This window comes from Galeopterus variegatus, unplaced genomic scaffold, assembly GCF_000696425.1.
Source record: "Galeopterus variegatus unplaced genomic scaffold, G_variegatus-3.0.2 Scaffold487, whole genome shotgun sequence".
NCBI classification, from domain to species: domain Eukaryota; kingdom Metazoa; phylum Chordata; class Mammalia; order Dermoptera; family Cynocephalidae; genus Galeopterus; species Galeopterus variegatus.
This window is the reverse complement of record NW_007726598.1, coordinates 192,742-208,663: the sequence shown is the minus strand read 5'-3', so window position 1 is coordinate 208,663 and position 15,922 is coordinate 192,742. Positions and strand designations below refer to the sequence as shown.

The 15,922-nt window shown below is 38.3% G+C and overlaps 1 protein-coding gene across 1 annotated transcript in view; it reads right to left on the bottom strand.

The window, feature by feature from the left end:
- Nucleotides 1-15,922, bottom strand: part of SPPL3 (signal peptide peptidase like 3) — a 139,938-nt gene that overhangs the window by 23,087 nt on the left and 100,929 nt on the right. Inside the window, exon 3 of the mRNA XM_008569345.1 lies at nt 6,762-6,850. Coding sequence (XP_008567567.1) covers nt 6,762-6,850 — 89 coding nt within the window. The remainder of the gene's footprint in view (nt 1-6,761; nt 6,851-15,922) is intronic.

Below are 15,922 nucleotides of genomic sequence, written 5' to 3'. Positions count from 1 at the left end.
AATAAATAAATAAATAAATAAATAAATAAATAAATAAATAAATAAATAAATAAACAAATAAGACAAAATTCTAAGAAATCTCTAACTAAATTTCACCCTAAGTAGTTTTTTGAATTTAAGGGCACTACAATTAGTTCAAAACAGAACTAGAGGAAACTAAAGATTTCAGGTGCCCTTCAAAACAGAAAATAATAATTTCTCAAGTGAATGATAATTGTTATAGGATGAAAAACAAATCTTTTAAAAAACTCCATAAATTTTATTTTATTTTATTTTATTTTTTTCCTTTTTTCGTATCCGGCAACGGATCGCAACCCTCAGTGTCGCTACCGGACCGGGACCGGCAACGGGATCGCAAACCTTGGGGTTGCACCCACACCTCGCTCAGCCAGTGAGCAGGAACCGGTCTGTATGTGGGATCCGAACCCTCGGCGGGAGCGCCGCCACGCTCCCAAGCGGCGCACTGTAGCAGTGCGCCACCGGGCTGGCCCAAAAACCCCATAAATTTTAAAACACGCTCAAATCCCCACCTTCTATAAAACAAAGCATCATACAGTCTACAGGTAAATTATATTGGTTCAAAAAAAGAAGAAGAAAACAACAACAAAAGAAAAACAAAACAAAGTTTTATTGGTTCAAAATATGAACAGGGGGGCCGGCCCGTGGCTCACTCGGGAGAGTGCGGTGCTGATAACACCAAGGCCACGGGTTCGGATCCCATATAGGGATGGCCGGTTGGCTCACTGGCTGAGCGTGGTGCTGACAACACCAAGTCAAGGGTTAAGATCCCCTTACCGGTCATCTTTTTAGAAAAAAAAAAAAAATATATGAACAGGGCTGGCCAGTTAGCTCATTTGGTTAGAGCACAGCCTAACAACACCAAGGTCATGGGTTAAGATGCCCATACTGGCCAACCCCTGCCCATCCCCCCCCCCAAAAAAAATTAAATGGCTGGCTAGAACAAAGACTATTAAGTCGGGTATATCAGATGTATTTGTTTATAATAAATCTAAATTTTAGGAATTCAGTCTGCAATTAAAATGCAAAACTGAATACAAAAAACCTTTCTAGAATATTAGATAGAAGGCACAGTTTTTTTTGTTTGTTTTTTTGAAAGCACAGATTTTAGACCAGGAGGCAAATAAAGGGCAAGTAAAGTTCCTTTAGTTGCTGACAGTATGCTACCTAAACCAATGTACATGACTTCAGTACTGTATTTCCTAATGGTTTGGAGATAAAGGTCCTGAAAGGGAAAAAAGTAATTAATTAGAAATTTTAGCCAAACTCAGGGCCGGCCCGTGGCTCACTCGGAAGAGTGTGGTGCTGATAAACACCAACGCCACAGGTTTGGATCCCATATAGGGATGTCCGGTTAGCTCACTGGGTGAGCATGGTGCTAACAACACCAAGTCAAGGGTTAAGATCCCCTTACCGGTCATCTTTAAAAAAAAAAAAAAAATTTTAGCCAAACTCCACTGACGTAAAAACAAGACAGAGCAAAGCAAAACAGAGCAGCCATAATTAGGAAGACTTACTTAAGTACAGCTGCATTATCTTTCAAGCCAAAATCAACATAAGAAATAGGCGTGGTCATGGAATTAAAAATTACATATAGCAACATTATTTTTAGCATTCAATGAACATGGCTACAGGCTAAATATACATCTGCAGAACAGACACTGAGGAATACACAAATGTATTGTTGATAACTGTTAGGAAAATTACTGATTTTGCATCTCCAATGCAAGAAGCATGCTTTTGGCCAAATATTTACTGAACACCTAAGCAACAGGAGGGATTTTTAAAAAAAGTCATTTCCAGATCTTCAAGAGTTTATAGTCTAGATGGGGAGATTAAGATATACATCTCTGCTAATGAAGAGAATACCAATTGTACATTTCCATCAATCTTCACAGTTCAAGTAAATTATATATGAAATTTAGTAAAGGACTTCAAGATGTCAGATAATGGGTGTGTGTGTGTGTGTGTGGTCCCCCCCCCTTTCTAGCCTTTTTTTTTTTTTTTACTATGAAACAGCACACACAGAAAAGTACAAAAATGTAGAGCTCAGTGAATGTCACTATCTAATACCACTCAGGTCGAGAAATGGACCAACCCCAAAAGTCCTCCTTGTGTCTCTAACTACTTCTCTCTTTCCCCACAAAGGGAATTACTATCCTGACTTTTACGACATTCTCTCCTTGCTTCACTTTATATGTTATCCATTCCAGCAAGTATCTTTTTTTTTTTCCTTTTTGTCTTTTTCCGTGTCCGGCAACGGGATCGCAACCCTCGGTGTTGCTCCCGCGCCTCGCTCAGCCAGTGAGCGGGAACCGGTCTGTATGTGGGATCCGAACGTATTTAAATCTCTAACAATTTTTAAGATGAACTTGCATTTTCAATAATTTTTGCTTTATATATTTAGCTTCCATGTTGTTTGGTGCATACAAGTTTATGGCTGTTATATCTCCTTTATAAACTGTGACTTTTATTATTATGTCCCTCCTTATTCTGCTTAGTGCTTTTAACTTTAAATTTCATTTTTTTTTTAAAAGATGACCGGTAAGGGGATCTTAACCCTTGACTTGGTGTTGTCAGCACCACGCTCACCCAGTGAGCAACCGGCCATCCCTATATGGGATCCGAACCCGTGGCCTTGGTGTTATCAGCACCGCACTCTCCCGAGTGAGCCACAGGCCGGCCCAGCAAGTATCTTTAAACTACTGTTTATTTTGTCTGTTTTTTTGAACTTTACATAAATTGAATTATGTAGTTTGTATTTTTTGTGTTTGGCTTTTTTCACTCCACATTATTTATGACAATCATCCATGCTGCTATATGTAGCTGTAGTTCACTCATTTTCATCATATAAATATATTAAAATTTATTTATCCATTCTATGGTTGACATTTGTGTTGTTTCCAAATTCTCAGCTATTATAAATAATGCTGCTTTGAGCATTCTTGTACAAGACTTTTGATGCACATGTGCCAGTATTTGTTGGGTATTTAACAGGGAGTGAAACTGGTGGGTCCAAAAGTTTTTTTTTAGATAATGCAAACTGTTTCCCAAAGTGATTGTGCCAACTCTCACTCTCCAGTAGTGCAAGAAGGATCTTTCTTGCTGTTTTACATCCTCACCAACACTTGGTGTGGTCAGGGTCTCTTTTTTTTTCTTTCCATCAGGATCAAGCCTACAGGCAGGGTTTCTAACCTTAGCTATTCTGGTCAGTGTATAGCACTATTTCATCACAGTGTTAGTTTTCATTTTCCTGCTTTCTAATAAGTTGAGTGCCATACTTCCTGGTAGGCCTGTCCTACTCCCCCCCCCCCCCCCCCACACACACACTTCTGTGTAATTGGAGTTGCCCAGATAGGCGGAGTATTATTAAAATCTGAAGAAATAATTCCACCAATCTTTTGGTCAAATACCCTAGAGAAGCCTGCAGGGAGAAACATTCAGTGACAGTGATTTCCTCCTTTTTGTAAGTTTTGATTTTTTGGTGTGAGTCTCATGACTCATCTAATCCTCTATCAAGTCATCACTTAGTGCTTCTCCTTTTTCTAGTTTACTGTATAAGCAAGGACAATTTTAATCATTTCTGACATATCCAAAGCATGTAATGATAGAATAACCCTTCATCCCAACCCCTACCAATGATGTTGGCCTATACCTACACCTTTTCCTTCTCTTACGTCTTTTCCCAAAAAAGACTCTGATTCTCATTATTGTGGGAGTAGGCAAATGTAGTCTTCCAAAAACCTCTATCTTAGTTACTTTTTCCTTCAATCAGTCCGAAACACTCTTGCCAGCTCTTAACACTAAATTTATACGTTCCTTTTCTTAGAAACATCCCCCAATCCTTCTACACTGTTAAACATTTAGGCCTTCAATCTCTTTAGCACCTACACAATCTCTTGAGTTTCTCTGTTCATCTTTCTGGCTTTTACTATTTCTTTGATTCTTGATAAATGCATCATGTTTTCTATACAATCCCTTCAATTTGGAACGATGTTACATTTCATATTCAAGTTCTGGCCTTCTTTACAATAGCTATTTCTTTCACTAAGTGTTTTTCTGACTATGTGGAAGTGGACTACATTCTATCCTAAACTGTTCTTATCCCTTTCAGTATTCATTGCTCACAGGAGGCACTGAAGAAATATCCTGTTGAGGAGAATTTAGCACAACACAGGAGGTAGATATAAGAAAACGACCACTGAAAAAGTCTTTAGACTCTCATTAATAGTGATAATATTAACTTCCTTTCACTGTATAAACTGACATAGCCATTTATTTTTTGAGAACAAAATTATACTTCCATACACACTATAGGTATCTCTTAGGTTTCTGTGATGCAATCAATGTGCAACAGATTTATAATCTGGTTTAAGTACATCATTTGAGTACACAACACAGGACTTTTTAATAGGGTATGAAGAATATAATGTGATTTGGCTTAAAATGTTGATAGAAGATAAGCATCTACATAATAATTTAATCTGAAAGTCAGATTTTGCACTGGGTTTCACGTGGTTCCTAGTAAGTTATTGGAAAGCATTTTACTTCACACAGGGTCTGTGTCATAAGTTTAAGAAAAGACTCATTATATTTAAATGTTTCTACTTGCTGTCTTTATCATACCCATTTCCCACTGCTGGGGAGTGAAACATTTGAGTGAAAACTGGGCAAGTATAATTTGGTTGATGGGATATTATAATAACTAAAGAACTTGAAACAGATATAAGTGATCTTTTTCAACTTAACATCCAAGGTCCGCCATCAATATTCTTTTTATTAGATCCCTGGTATTTCCTCCCTATTAAGTGGCAACTTTAACCCGTCCTATAGGTCATGCTTACTCTCCCCTCTGTGCCTGTTACTACATGCTCTCCCCACCAATCCAAGTTTGGTGTTTCAAGTCAAACTCACCTTCTACAGGAAAGAGACCTTACTTGACCCACTGTTGATCACCCGACTTGCCTTTCTCTTTACTCTCTTTGTACATAGATGTCAAAATGATTTCACCTCTAGAGCTTACTCTGATCCACTGATAGTAGCTGCTTGTTCAAAAGGATTCTCAGAGTCGGGAAAAAAAGTATCTGCCCCAGGAATAGGAGGTGAAGTGGTATTTGTCATCTCTGTCTTAGTACGTTTTTTTAACATCTTGAAAAGAATTGTTCTTATACTTTTGCATCTTTCTATTAGATATTTTGAAAGTTGAGAACATGGTAGGTACTCAATATAAATCTGTTAATATTATTAAATCAAGTCTCCTTATTCCTAATTCAACTCTTTCCATAATAAGCCTCACAAATTTTCTACAACTCTATTGAGGTACAATTTACACACCATAAAATTCACCCATTTTAATTGTATAATTCAATGATATTTTTGTAAATTTACTAAGTTTGAATAACCATAATCTAGTTTTAGAACCTTTTCATTACCCCAGTAGAATCCCTAGCCCCAGGCAACTACTAATCTACTTTCTGTCTTGATATATTTCCTTCTCTGAAAATTTCATATAAATGGACTCAAAATATGTAGTGTTTGGCTTCTGCTTCATCCACATTGTAGCATGTATCAATACTTCATTCTTTTTTTTTTTTTGTCTTTTGTCTTTTTTTTCCGTGTCCGGCAACGGATCGCAACCCTCAGTGTTGCCCCCGTACCGGACCGGGGACCGGCAACGGGATCGCAACCCTCGGTGTTGCCCCCGCGCCTCGCTCAGCCAGTGAGCGGGAACCGGTCTGTATGTGGGATCCGAACCCTCGGCGGGAGCGCCTCCGCACTTCCCAAGCGGCGCACTAGCGCAGTGCGCCACCGGGCCGGCCCAATACTTCATTCTTTTTAATGCTAAATAGTATTCCATCGTACATTTTGTTTATAAATTCATTAGTTTATGGACCATTGGGCTGTTTCTACTCTTTGGCTATTATGAACAATGCTGCTGAACATCTGCCGTATAGCACACTTCTATTTTTTTTAAAGGAACTACTCTTAAAAAATTGTTTATTTTTTTGGCAGCTGGCCAAACCCTTGACCTTGGTGTTATAATACAGCATAAAGCAAGTATTCTTACAAAATCTCTTTTTTTTTTCCTTTTTGTCTTTTTTCGTGTCCGGCAACGGATCGCAACCCTCAGTGTTGCACCCGTACCGGGCCGGGACCGGCAACAGGATCGCAACCCTCGGTGCTGCGCCCGCACCTCGCTCAGCCAGTGAGCGGGAACCGGTCTGTATGTGGGATCCAAACCCTTGGCGGGAGCGCCGCTGCGCTCCCAAGCGGCGCACTGTAGCAGTGCGCCACCGGGCCGGCCCACAAAATCTCAAATATCAGAACAGATACTTAGTTTTACAAGTACTTAAAGTAGCTCTCTATTAAGACACACTGAATGAATTTATGATCAACACCTACAAAATTATCAGCCTCACCAAAGTATCTGAATGAAGTCATCAGCAGGCAGATACTAATCTATCCTACTTAACTTTAATAAAGAATCTCAGCAGCAAGCTTTTTTTTTTTTTTTTTTTTTTTTTTCCAGCAGCAAGCTTTTAGGCATGAGTTAAAAGCAATACATAAGAAATCAATAGTTCAGATTCAGAACAGAAGAATTTAACAGACTATACCATACAAATTAGATCCTATTATTATACCAAACATAAATCTTTAAATCCAGTAAAATTATTAACTGGGGGTAGAGAAAGAATTAAATTAAGACAATTGCACGTATGACAGTTTGACATAAAATGTCTTACTATTATTGGTGCTGCTGCCATTGAAAGATGCAGAAGAACTGTTATTGTCTTTCTCCTTATCTTGATTTTCAAAGTCCATATTAAGGGACCTATGGAAAAAAATTTTATAGTTTTAGTTTTGCTTAAGAAAGAAGCAGGTCAGAAAAGCCAGCAATGAGACAATATTTTTTAAATGCTGAGGCACTAGGAAAGAAAGGAAGATTTCTTTTGAACTACTCTGAAAAATAGTTCTTGTTGCCACATTTAAAAAAACAATCTACATTCCTTCTAACATGCCAGTTCAAGAGTTTTTCTGACTGCAGATGAAAGCATTCCAATGTGGCTGAATCTTCTAGCCATATCTCTATGTGCACATCCTTAATTACTTCCTTATGATAAAAACCTAGAAGGAGAAATGTGGGATCAAAGGGCAAACACATTTTGATACTTTTTACGTACCACACAACTGCTTCCAGAAAGGTCGTACCAGTTTACTCTCTGATAGCAGTGTAGGAGAGTACTCATTTCTCTACACTTTGTCAGCTTTGATTCAACAACAAATAGTTGAATCTCTTCTATATTTGGAACTGTTTTAGATACTGGAGGGACAATAAATAGTGAGCAAAATACTATTAGATTTCACATACATGGATTTTACATTCAAGGCAGAAGGCAGAGAAACAAGAAAAATAAGTTAAATATGTGATGTATTAATGGTAAGAGCTAAGGAGCAAAAGTAGGAAATGGAGGGGTTAGGGTTTGAAATTTTAGATAGCGTGGGCAGAGGCGGCCTCACTGACAGTGACTGCTAGGTCAACACCTGAAGGAAGTAATCACTGTGAATCTGGGGGACTAAAAATGTTATCTCACTTTAATTTAGAATTCTTATTTGAACAATTTTGTGTATATGAACTTGTCCATTTATTTTTTTGTAAACTACCTGTTTTAAGTCCTTAGCTCATTTTCTACTAGTTTGTTCCTATAAAGAAGGGGTTTGTGTGTGACTATGTGTCCAAAAGAACTTCCCGTGATGATGGAAATGTTCTGTATCTGCATTGGCCAATGTGGTGGACATCAGCCACACGATCACTTGAAATATGGTTAGTGTGACAGAGGAAATGAATTCTAAATTTTATCTAATTTTAATACATTTAAATGTAAATCGTATGAGATCTAAAATTACAAAACTTAGAAGAAACAGGGTAAATCTTTGTGACCATGGATTTGTAGCAGATTCTTAGATGTGATGCCAAAAACACAAGCAAAAAATACATAAACTGGACTTTATCAAAGTTAAAGACTTTTGTGCTTTAAAGGATACTATCAAAAAGGTGAAAAGACAACCTCCAGGATGGGAGAAAATAACTGCAAATCATATATCTAATAAGGGACATATCAAGTATATATAAAGAACTCTTACAATTTAATGATAAAATGACAACCCAATTTAAGTGAAAAGACAACCTCCAGGATGGGAGAAAATAACTGCAAATCATATATCTAATAAAGGACATATCAAGTATATATAAAGAACTCTTACAATTTAATGATAAAATGACAACCCAATTTAAAAATGGACAAAAGATCTGAATAGACATTTCTCCAAGGAAGATATACAAATGGCACATGAAAAGATGTTCAACATCATTAGTCATCAGTGAAATACAAATGAAAATCACAATGAAACACTACTTCACACCCAATAGGATGGCTATGACCAAAAAGTTACATAATAACCAAATCTTGGCAAGGATGTAAAGTTGGAACATTTCATACACTGCTGGGGGGAATATGAATTGGTGCAGCCACTTTGGAAAACAGAATCCAACCACGCTGACACCCTGATCTTAGACTTATTGTGGATTTGTGTTATTTCTCCTTTAAGTTCTATCATTTTTTGCTTCGTCTATTTTGAAGAACTTTTACTAGATGAATAAAAATTTAAGATTATTAAGTCCTCTTGCTTAATTGACCCTGTTATTATTATGAAATAACCTTCTTTGTTTGTTATAATCGTCTTTGATTTGAATTCTGCTTTGTCTGATATTAATATTGCCACTCCAGCTTTCTGTTGATGAGTATAAGCAACATGTATCTTTTTCTAACATTTTACTTTTAACCTTTTTTGGCTTTATATTTATAGTGTGTTTCTTGTATGCAGTGTGTAATTGGGTCTTGCTTTTTTATTCACTCTAACAATTGCAGTCTTTTAATTGGGGTGTTTAGACCAATTTCATTTAATGTGATTATTGATATGATTAGGTTTGAGACTATCATCTTGCTATTTATTTTCATTTTTTTCTTTAATTCAGAAGAAAAGAGGAAATTGTTATTTGTTTCCTACTTGTCCGATCTTTTGTTGTTGTTGTTCCCATTTATCTGACTTCTTTTGGATTAATACAGTATTTTTTATGATTCCATTTCATGTCCTCTGTCATCTTATTAGCTATAAATCTTTCTTTTAATTTGGTGGTTTCTGTAGGGTTTATAGCACATATCTTTAACACAGTCTACATTCCAGTTATAATATACCATTTCATGTATAATATAAAAACCTTACAATAGTTTATGTTTATCTCCCCCCACATCTTTGTGTAGATTTCCAGCTGGTACCATTTTTATTCTGCCTGAAGGACTTCCTTTAACATTTCTTTTTTTTTTTTTTTTTGTCTTTTGTCTTTTTTCCATGTCCGGCAACGGATCGCAACCCTCAGTGTTGCCCCCGTACCGGACCGGGGACCGGCAATGGGACTGCAAGCCTCGGTGTTGCTCCCGCGCCTCGCTCAGCCAGCGAGCAGGAACCGGTCTGTATGTGGGATCCGAACCCTCGGGCGGGAGAACGCCGCGCTTCCCAAGTGGCGCACTATCCAGTGCGCCACTGGGCCGGCCCCTTTTAACATTTCTTGTAGTGCAAGTCAGCTGCAGGTGAATTCTTTCAGGTTGTGTATGTCTGAAAAACATCTTTATCTTGCCTTCATTTTTGGAAGATAGTTTTGTTATAGAATTCTACGGGCCAGCCCGGTGGCACACTCGGTAGAGTGTGGCGCTTGGGAGTGTGGTGGCGCTCCCGCCGAGGGTTCGGATCCCATATAGAGACCGGTCCGCTCACTGGTTGAGCGCGGTGCAGGCGTGACACCGAGGGTTGCGATCCCGTTGCCGGTCGCGGTATGGGCGCGACACTGAGGGTTGCAATCCCGTTACCGGTCACGAAAAAAGACAAAAAGGAAAAAAAAAAAAAAAGAACTCTACAATGACAGTTTTTCTTACCGTACTTTAAAGCTGTTGTTCCACTGTCTTTTTATTTGTATTGTTTTCCTCTACAATAACAGTTTTTCTTACCGTACTTTAAAGCTGTTGTTCCACTGTCTTTTTATTTGTATTGTTTTCATTGAGAAATCTGACATCATCCTTATCTTTTCTCCTCCATACATACCATGCCTCCCCCAACTCATCTGGTGGCTTTTAGAATTTTCTCTGTTATCACTGGTTTTGAGCTATTAATTACAATGTGCCTTGGTGTAGTTTTTCTTCATGTTTCTTGTGCCTGAGTTTATTGCAGCTTATAGTTTTCATGAAATTTGGAAAAGCTTGGCGATTATATCTTCAAATATATCTTTTTGTCTCTTTTTTCAAAGACTCCAATTACCCATATGTTAGGCCACTGGAGGTTTCTCTCTGATGTTCTATGTACTATGATGCTCTTTTAATGTTTTTTAAAAATTTACTTTTTTCTCTATTTCATTTTGAACAGTTTATGTTCTTTCATGTTCACTAATCTTTTCTTCTGCAATATCTAATTGCTCTTAATTCCATCCAGCATTTTTTTAAAAATCTCAGACAATGTCATTTACTACATTTCTAGAAGTTTGGTTTGCGTCTTTTAAAATATCTTACATGTATCCATCTAACTTTTTGTATACTATCTGTTTTGTTGTACTTCTCTGCTAATTTTAACATCTGGGTCAATTTTGATGGACTGATTATTCTCCTCATCATGGGTCATGTTTCCCTTCCTCTTTGTCTGTCTGATAATTGCTTGTTTGCCTGACATACCTTTTTACCTTGTCTCAATGTTTTTATATTCCTAGTGGCTGCTCAATATCCTTATATTCCTATAAATGTTGAGCTTTCACATAGGATACTGTTATCTGGAAATGGTTTATTTTGCTGAGGTCTTACTTTTACGATTTATTAGATGGGTCTGAAGCAGTGCTCAGTCTAGCATAATTATTCTCTACAACTGAGGCAAGACCTTTCTGAGTATTCTACCCAATGCCATGTGAATCATTTTCCAATCTGGCTGGTGGGAACAGGTAAGCTTTCCTCTAATCCTTTCACATTATCCTTTCTTCCATTTTAGGTAATTTCCTGATTAATGCATGCACTGATTAATACTCCGATGAATGCTCAAGGGGTCTGCTTACATATTTCTGGGTTTTCTCTCCCTGTAGCTCTTTTCTTTTGTACGCAATTAACTCTAGCTGCCTCAGTCTCTCTGGACTTTCAGCTCCAGCTCCTTGATTTAGGGAATCTCTCTCCCTGTACCATCATCTGGAAACCATCTTAAGACAGTAAGCTGGGGAAATTGTTCATCATCTCTCAAAATCACTTTCCTTTGTTTGTTGTCTGATGAATAAATATCTTGAAAACTGTTGTTTCATGTATTTTATATGTGTTTTTTTTGGTTGTTTCAGGTGGGATGGTAATCTAGTGCCTGTTACTCCACTGTGGCTGGAAGCAGAAGTGCTTCTAGATAGTTCTTTTAAGTAATCAGGTCCTGAACTGAGAAGATTTTGAAGTGAAGGAGAGGCCTCTTTGCATTTCTTGTTCATGCCTTTCAAAGTCCCTGAGGGTTCTAGGACACTGAGTTTTATCCATTTCTTTAGGAGAACAGAGGAGGCTATCCTGAAGAGGTAGATCATAATCCTTCCTGGAAGGGACTCTTAACTAAACTTCTAGGCTCAGGTCACAATGATAATGCTCTTGATTTATGTTTTCCATCTCTATGACTCAAAATCTGTTGCTGGATTCAAGAGATTTGCTCCTTTAATATAACAGCCTGACACTCTCTGCCATTTGGCTTCGTGTACTTTCTTCCACTGTCTAAAACTCCCTTATCTGTTACTGGTGTTGAAGAAGCCTCAATTGGCTATGTCTTCAATTAAAATGGGTGACCTGGCTAGGAAAACCTGTGGACTATAGACTGGTTAAGTACATTTCATACTGGTCCCCTATGAATTTACCTAATTAGTAGTTTATCAAACTGTTTCACTAGAGGGCAGCCCCAATGGGTGACAATTCCCCAATAAGACCAAAGGATGAATATTTTCAGATGTGGTAGACTCCCTGAAACAAAGTTAAGACTCTTCTTCTAGAATGAGGTCAGGACTCTGGTGTGTTGGCTTTCCTGGTGGTTTTTAATTTTAAGGAAGCCCTGGATTTTAGAACATTCTTTTTCTCATACACAGTCATGTGCCACTTAATGGTGGGGATACATTCTGAGAAATGCATTATTAGGTGATTTCACCAATGTGCAAAAATGTATTATGAAAGGAAACAGCAATGAATTTTCCTATTATTTACACTGGCCACTACTTGCATGAGTGTGGGCCCTCTAACTACGTTACTAAGTCTCTCTGTGCCTCATTTTCCTCATCTGTTAAATGGGGATTAGAATACCACCCTCACAAAGTTATGAAAATTAAATTACACACAGAGATAGTGCCTAGCACTCAGCAATCACTCAGTAAGTGTTAGCTGACTTATTAACTATTATTTTGTTATAGGGATGAGTGAATCATTTAAAAATGCAAGAATTCGAAGGAAGACAATAATCCTTTCACTTGGGATCAGACCTATGTGTCAAACGCTTGACTTTCTATCTTAAAGGTCTAAACTACCTTTGGGAGGGTCACTCCATGGGTAAGCTAGGCACCCTTCCTGAACATATTCTGCAATAGGTTTGTTTACACCAGCATCACTATAAACACATAAGTAATGCCTTTTGCTATGACATTATGATGGCTATGACTCTCCACTATCATCTTATGGGACCACTGTCACATATGTGGTCTGTTGCTTACCGAAATGCTATTATGTGGTACATGATTGTATAATATTTGGGAACTTTTATTTATCCATCTATCAGAGGAAGATACTTTAGCAAAGATTAAGAAGTACACTAGCTGCTCCTACCTCAGACAGCCCCAGAGGAACTGTTATAGAGACTGGCTCCTGAGACAAACTTTTTCCTGTCGATTTGGATTACTTCTATAACAAACTAGATACAATGTTTTGCATACATTTCTCCCGCCATGATACCTGTGGTGATTTTCAGTACATGGTTTAATTTCTATGATCTTCTAAAGCTTAATTCATGTTTTCTCATGGCAGAACTAATCATCTGTAGTGACCTAAACTCTGAGATTGTGATGCATTTCATTGGAACCTGTCTGGAGTCAATGGAACATAAAGGAAAGCAAGGCTCTAAATATACACTACCCTGCCTTAACTGTTATTATCTCCCCTTCCAAAATAAGCACACTTCTATTTTTTTCTAAAAAAGTAATATATGTAATAATTATAATATGTAGTAAAATATATGTTAAAAACCTCAAACATAAGAGAACGGTACAAAACAACAGACTCCCATAATCCCCACTCTCCAGACATATACATATTTGCCTTTTTAAAAAATGAGAATTGTCCTAGCCAGAGCAATTAGGCAAAAGAAGGAAATAAAGGGCATCCAAATTGAAAAGAGGAAAGTCAAATTGTCCCTGTTAGACAACATGTTTTATATATAGAAAATCCTAAAAGTTCCACCAAAAAACTCCTAGACTTCATAAATGCAAGGTCTAGAGTTTGATTCCTATACCGGCCAGCTGCCAAAAACAAAACAACAACAACAATAAAAAACCTAGGAATAGGGCCGGCCCCATGGCTCACTCGGGTGAGCGCGGTCCTGGTAGTGCCAAGGCCGCGGGTTCAGATCCTACGTGGGGATGGCCGGTGCGCTCACTGCCTGAGCATGGTGCGGATGACACCGAGCCAAGGGTTGTGATCCCCTTACCGGCCAAAAAAACAAAAACAAAAACAAAACCTAGGAATAAATTTAACCAAGGAGGCGAAAGAAAAGGAAAACTATAAAAGACTAATGAAAGAAACTGAAAAGGACACAAAGAAATTAAAAGACACCCTATGTACATTGATTAGAAGAATTAATATTGTGAAAATGACCACGCTACCCAAAGCAATCTATAGATTCAATGCAATTTCAAAATACCAATGATATTCATCAAAGAAATAGAAAAAACAATCCTAAAATTCATATGGAACTACAAGAGACTCCAAATAGCCAAAACAGTCCTGAACAAAAAGAACAAAGTTAAAGGCAACACACTTCCTGACTTCAAAATACACTACACAAAGCTGTAGTAACCAAAACAGCACGGTACTGGCATAAAAACAGATACATGGACCAACAGAACAGAATAGAGAAGCCAGAAATAAAGCCACATATTTACAGCCAACTGATTTTCAACAAAGGCACCAAGAATATTTACTGGGGAAAGGATAGCCTCTCTTCAATAAATGGTGCTGGTGGGGCCAGCCCGGTGGCGCACTGGAGAAGTGCGGCGCTCCCGCCGAGGGTTCGGATCCCATGTGGAGACCGGTTCCCGCTCACTGGCTGAGCGTGGTGCGGGCGCAACACCGAGGGTTGCGATCCCGTTGCCAGTCCCCGGTACGGGCACGACACCAAGGGTTGCAATCCCGTTGCCGGTCCCCGGTACAGGCACGACACCGAGGGTTGCGATCCCGTTACCGGTCAGTAAAAAAGAAAAAAAGGAAAAAAAAATGGTGCTGGAAAAACTAGATATCTATGTGTAGAAAATGAAACTAGACCCCTACCTCTCACCATATACTAAAATCAACTCAGATGAATTAAAGATTTAAAAATATGAGCCCTGAAACTATAAAATGATTATAAGAAAACATTTAAAAAAATAAAAAGAGGGGCCAGCCCGGTGGCGCACTGCTACAGTGCGCCGCTTGGGAAGCGCGGCGGCGCTCCCACCGAGGGTTTGGATCCCACATACAGACCGGCCGCTCACTGGCTGAGCAAGGTGCGGGAGCAACACCGAGGGTTGCAATCCCGTTGCCGGTCCCAGTCCGGTACGGGCGCGACACTGAGGGTTGCGATCCGTTGCCGGTCACGAAAAAAGACAAAAAGGAAAAAAATAAATAAATAAAAAATAAAAAGAAGAAAACACAGGGGAACAACTTTATGGAGAAGCCCTCAAAAGCAAAAATAGACAAATGGGATTATATCAAACTAAATAGCTTATGCATAGCAAAGGGAACAATCAACAGAGTGAACAGACAATATGCAGAATAGAAGGAAACACTTGCAAACTATATATCTGACAGGGGATTAATATGAAGAATATACAAGGAACTCAGACAATTCAACAGCAAAAAACCAAATGATCCAATAAAAAAAATAGGCAAAGGACCTGAATAGACATTTCCCAAAAGAAGACATGCAAATGGCCAACAGGCATATGAAAAAATGTTCAGCATCACTCATTATTAGGGAAATGCAAATCAAAACCACAATGAGGTATTATCTCATCCCAGTTAGAATGGCTATTATCAAAAAAACAAAAAATAGCAAATGCTGGCGAAGATGCTGAGAAAGGGAGACTCTTATACACTGTTGGTGTGAATGTAAATTAGTACAGCCATTATGGAAAATGGTATGGACATTCCTCAAAAAACTAAAAATAGAACTACAATATGATCCAGCAATCCCACTACTAGGTCTATATCCAAAGGAACAGAAATCAGTATATTGAAAAGATATTTGCTGCAGTACTATTCACAATAGCTGAGATATGGATCAAACTAAGATGAAGAGATTTTTAAAATGTGGTATATACACACAATGGAATACTACTCAGCCATAAAAAAAAAAAAAAAAATTCCTGTTATTCACAGCAACATGGATGAGCTTGGAGGATATTATGTCTGTGGCCCCTTCCCCCTAAAAAGAAAGAGAAATACCTCATGTTCTCACTTACACATGGAAGCTGAGAAAGTTGATCACACAGAAGTAGAGAGTAGAATGGCAGTTACCAGAGGCTGGCAAGGATATGGGGAGGGGGTTTAGTGAGAGGTCG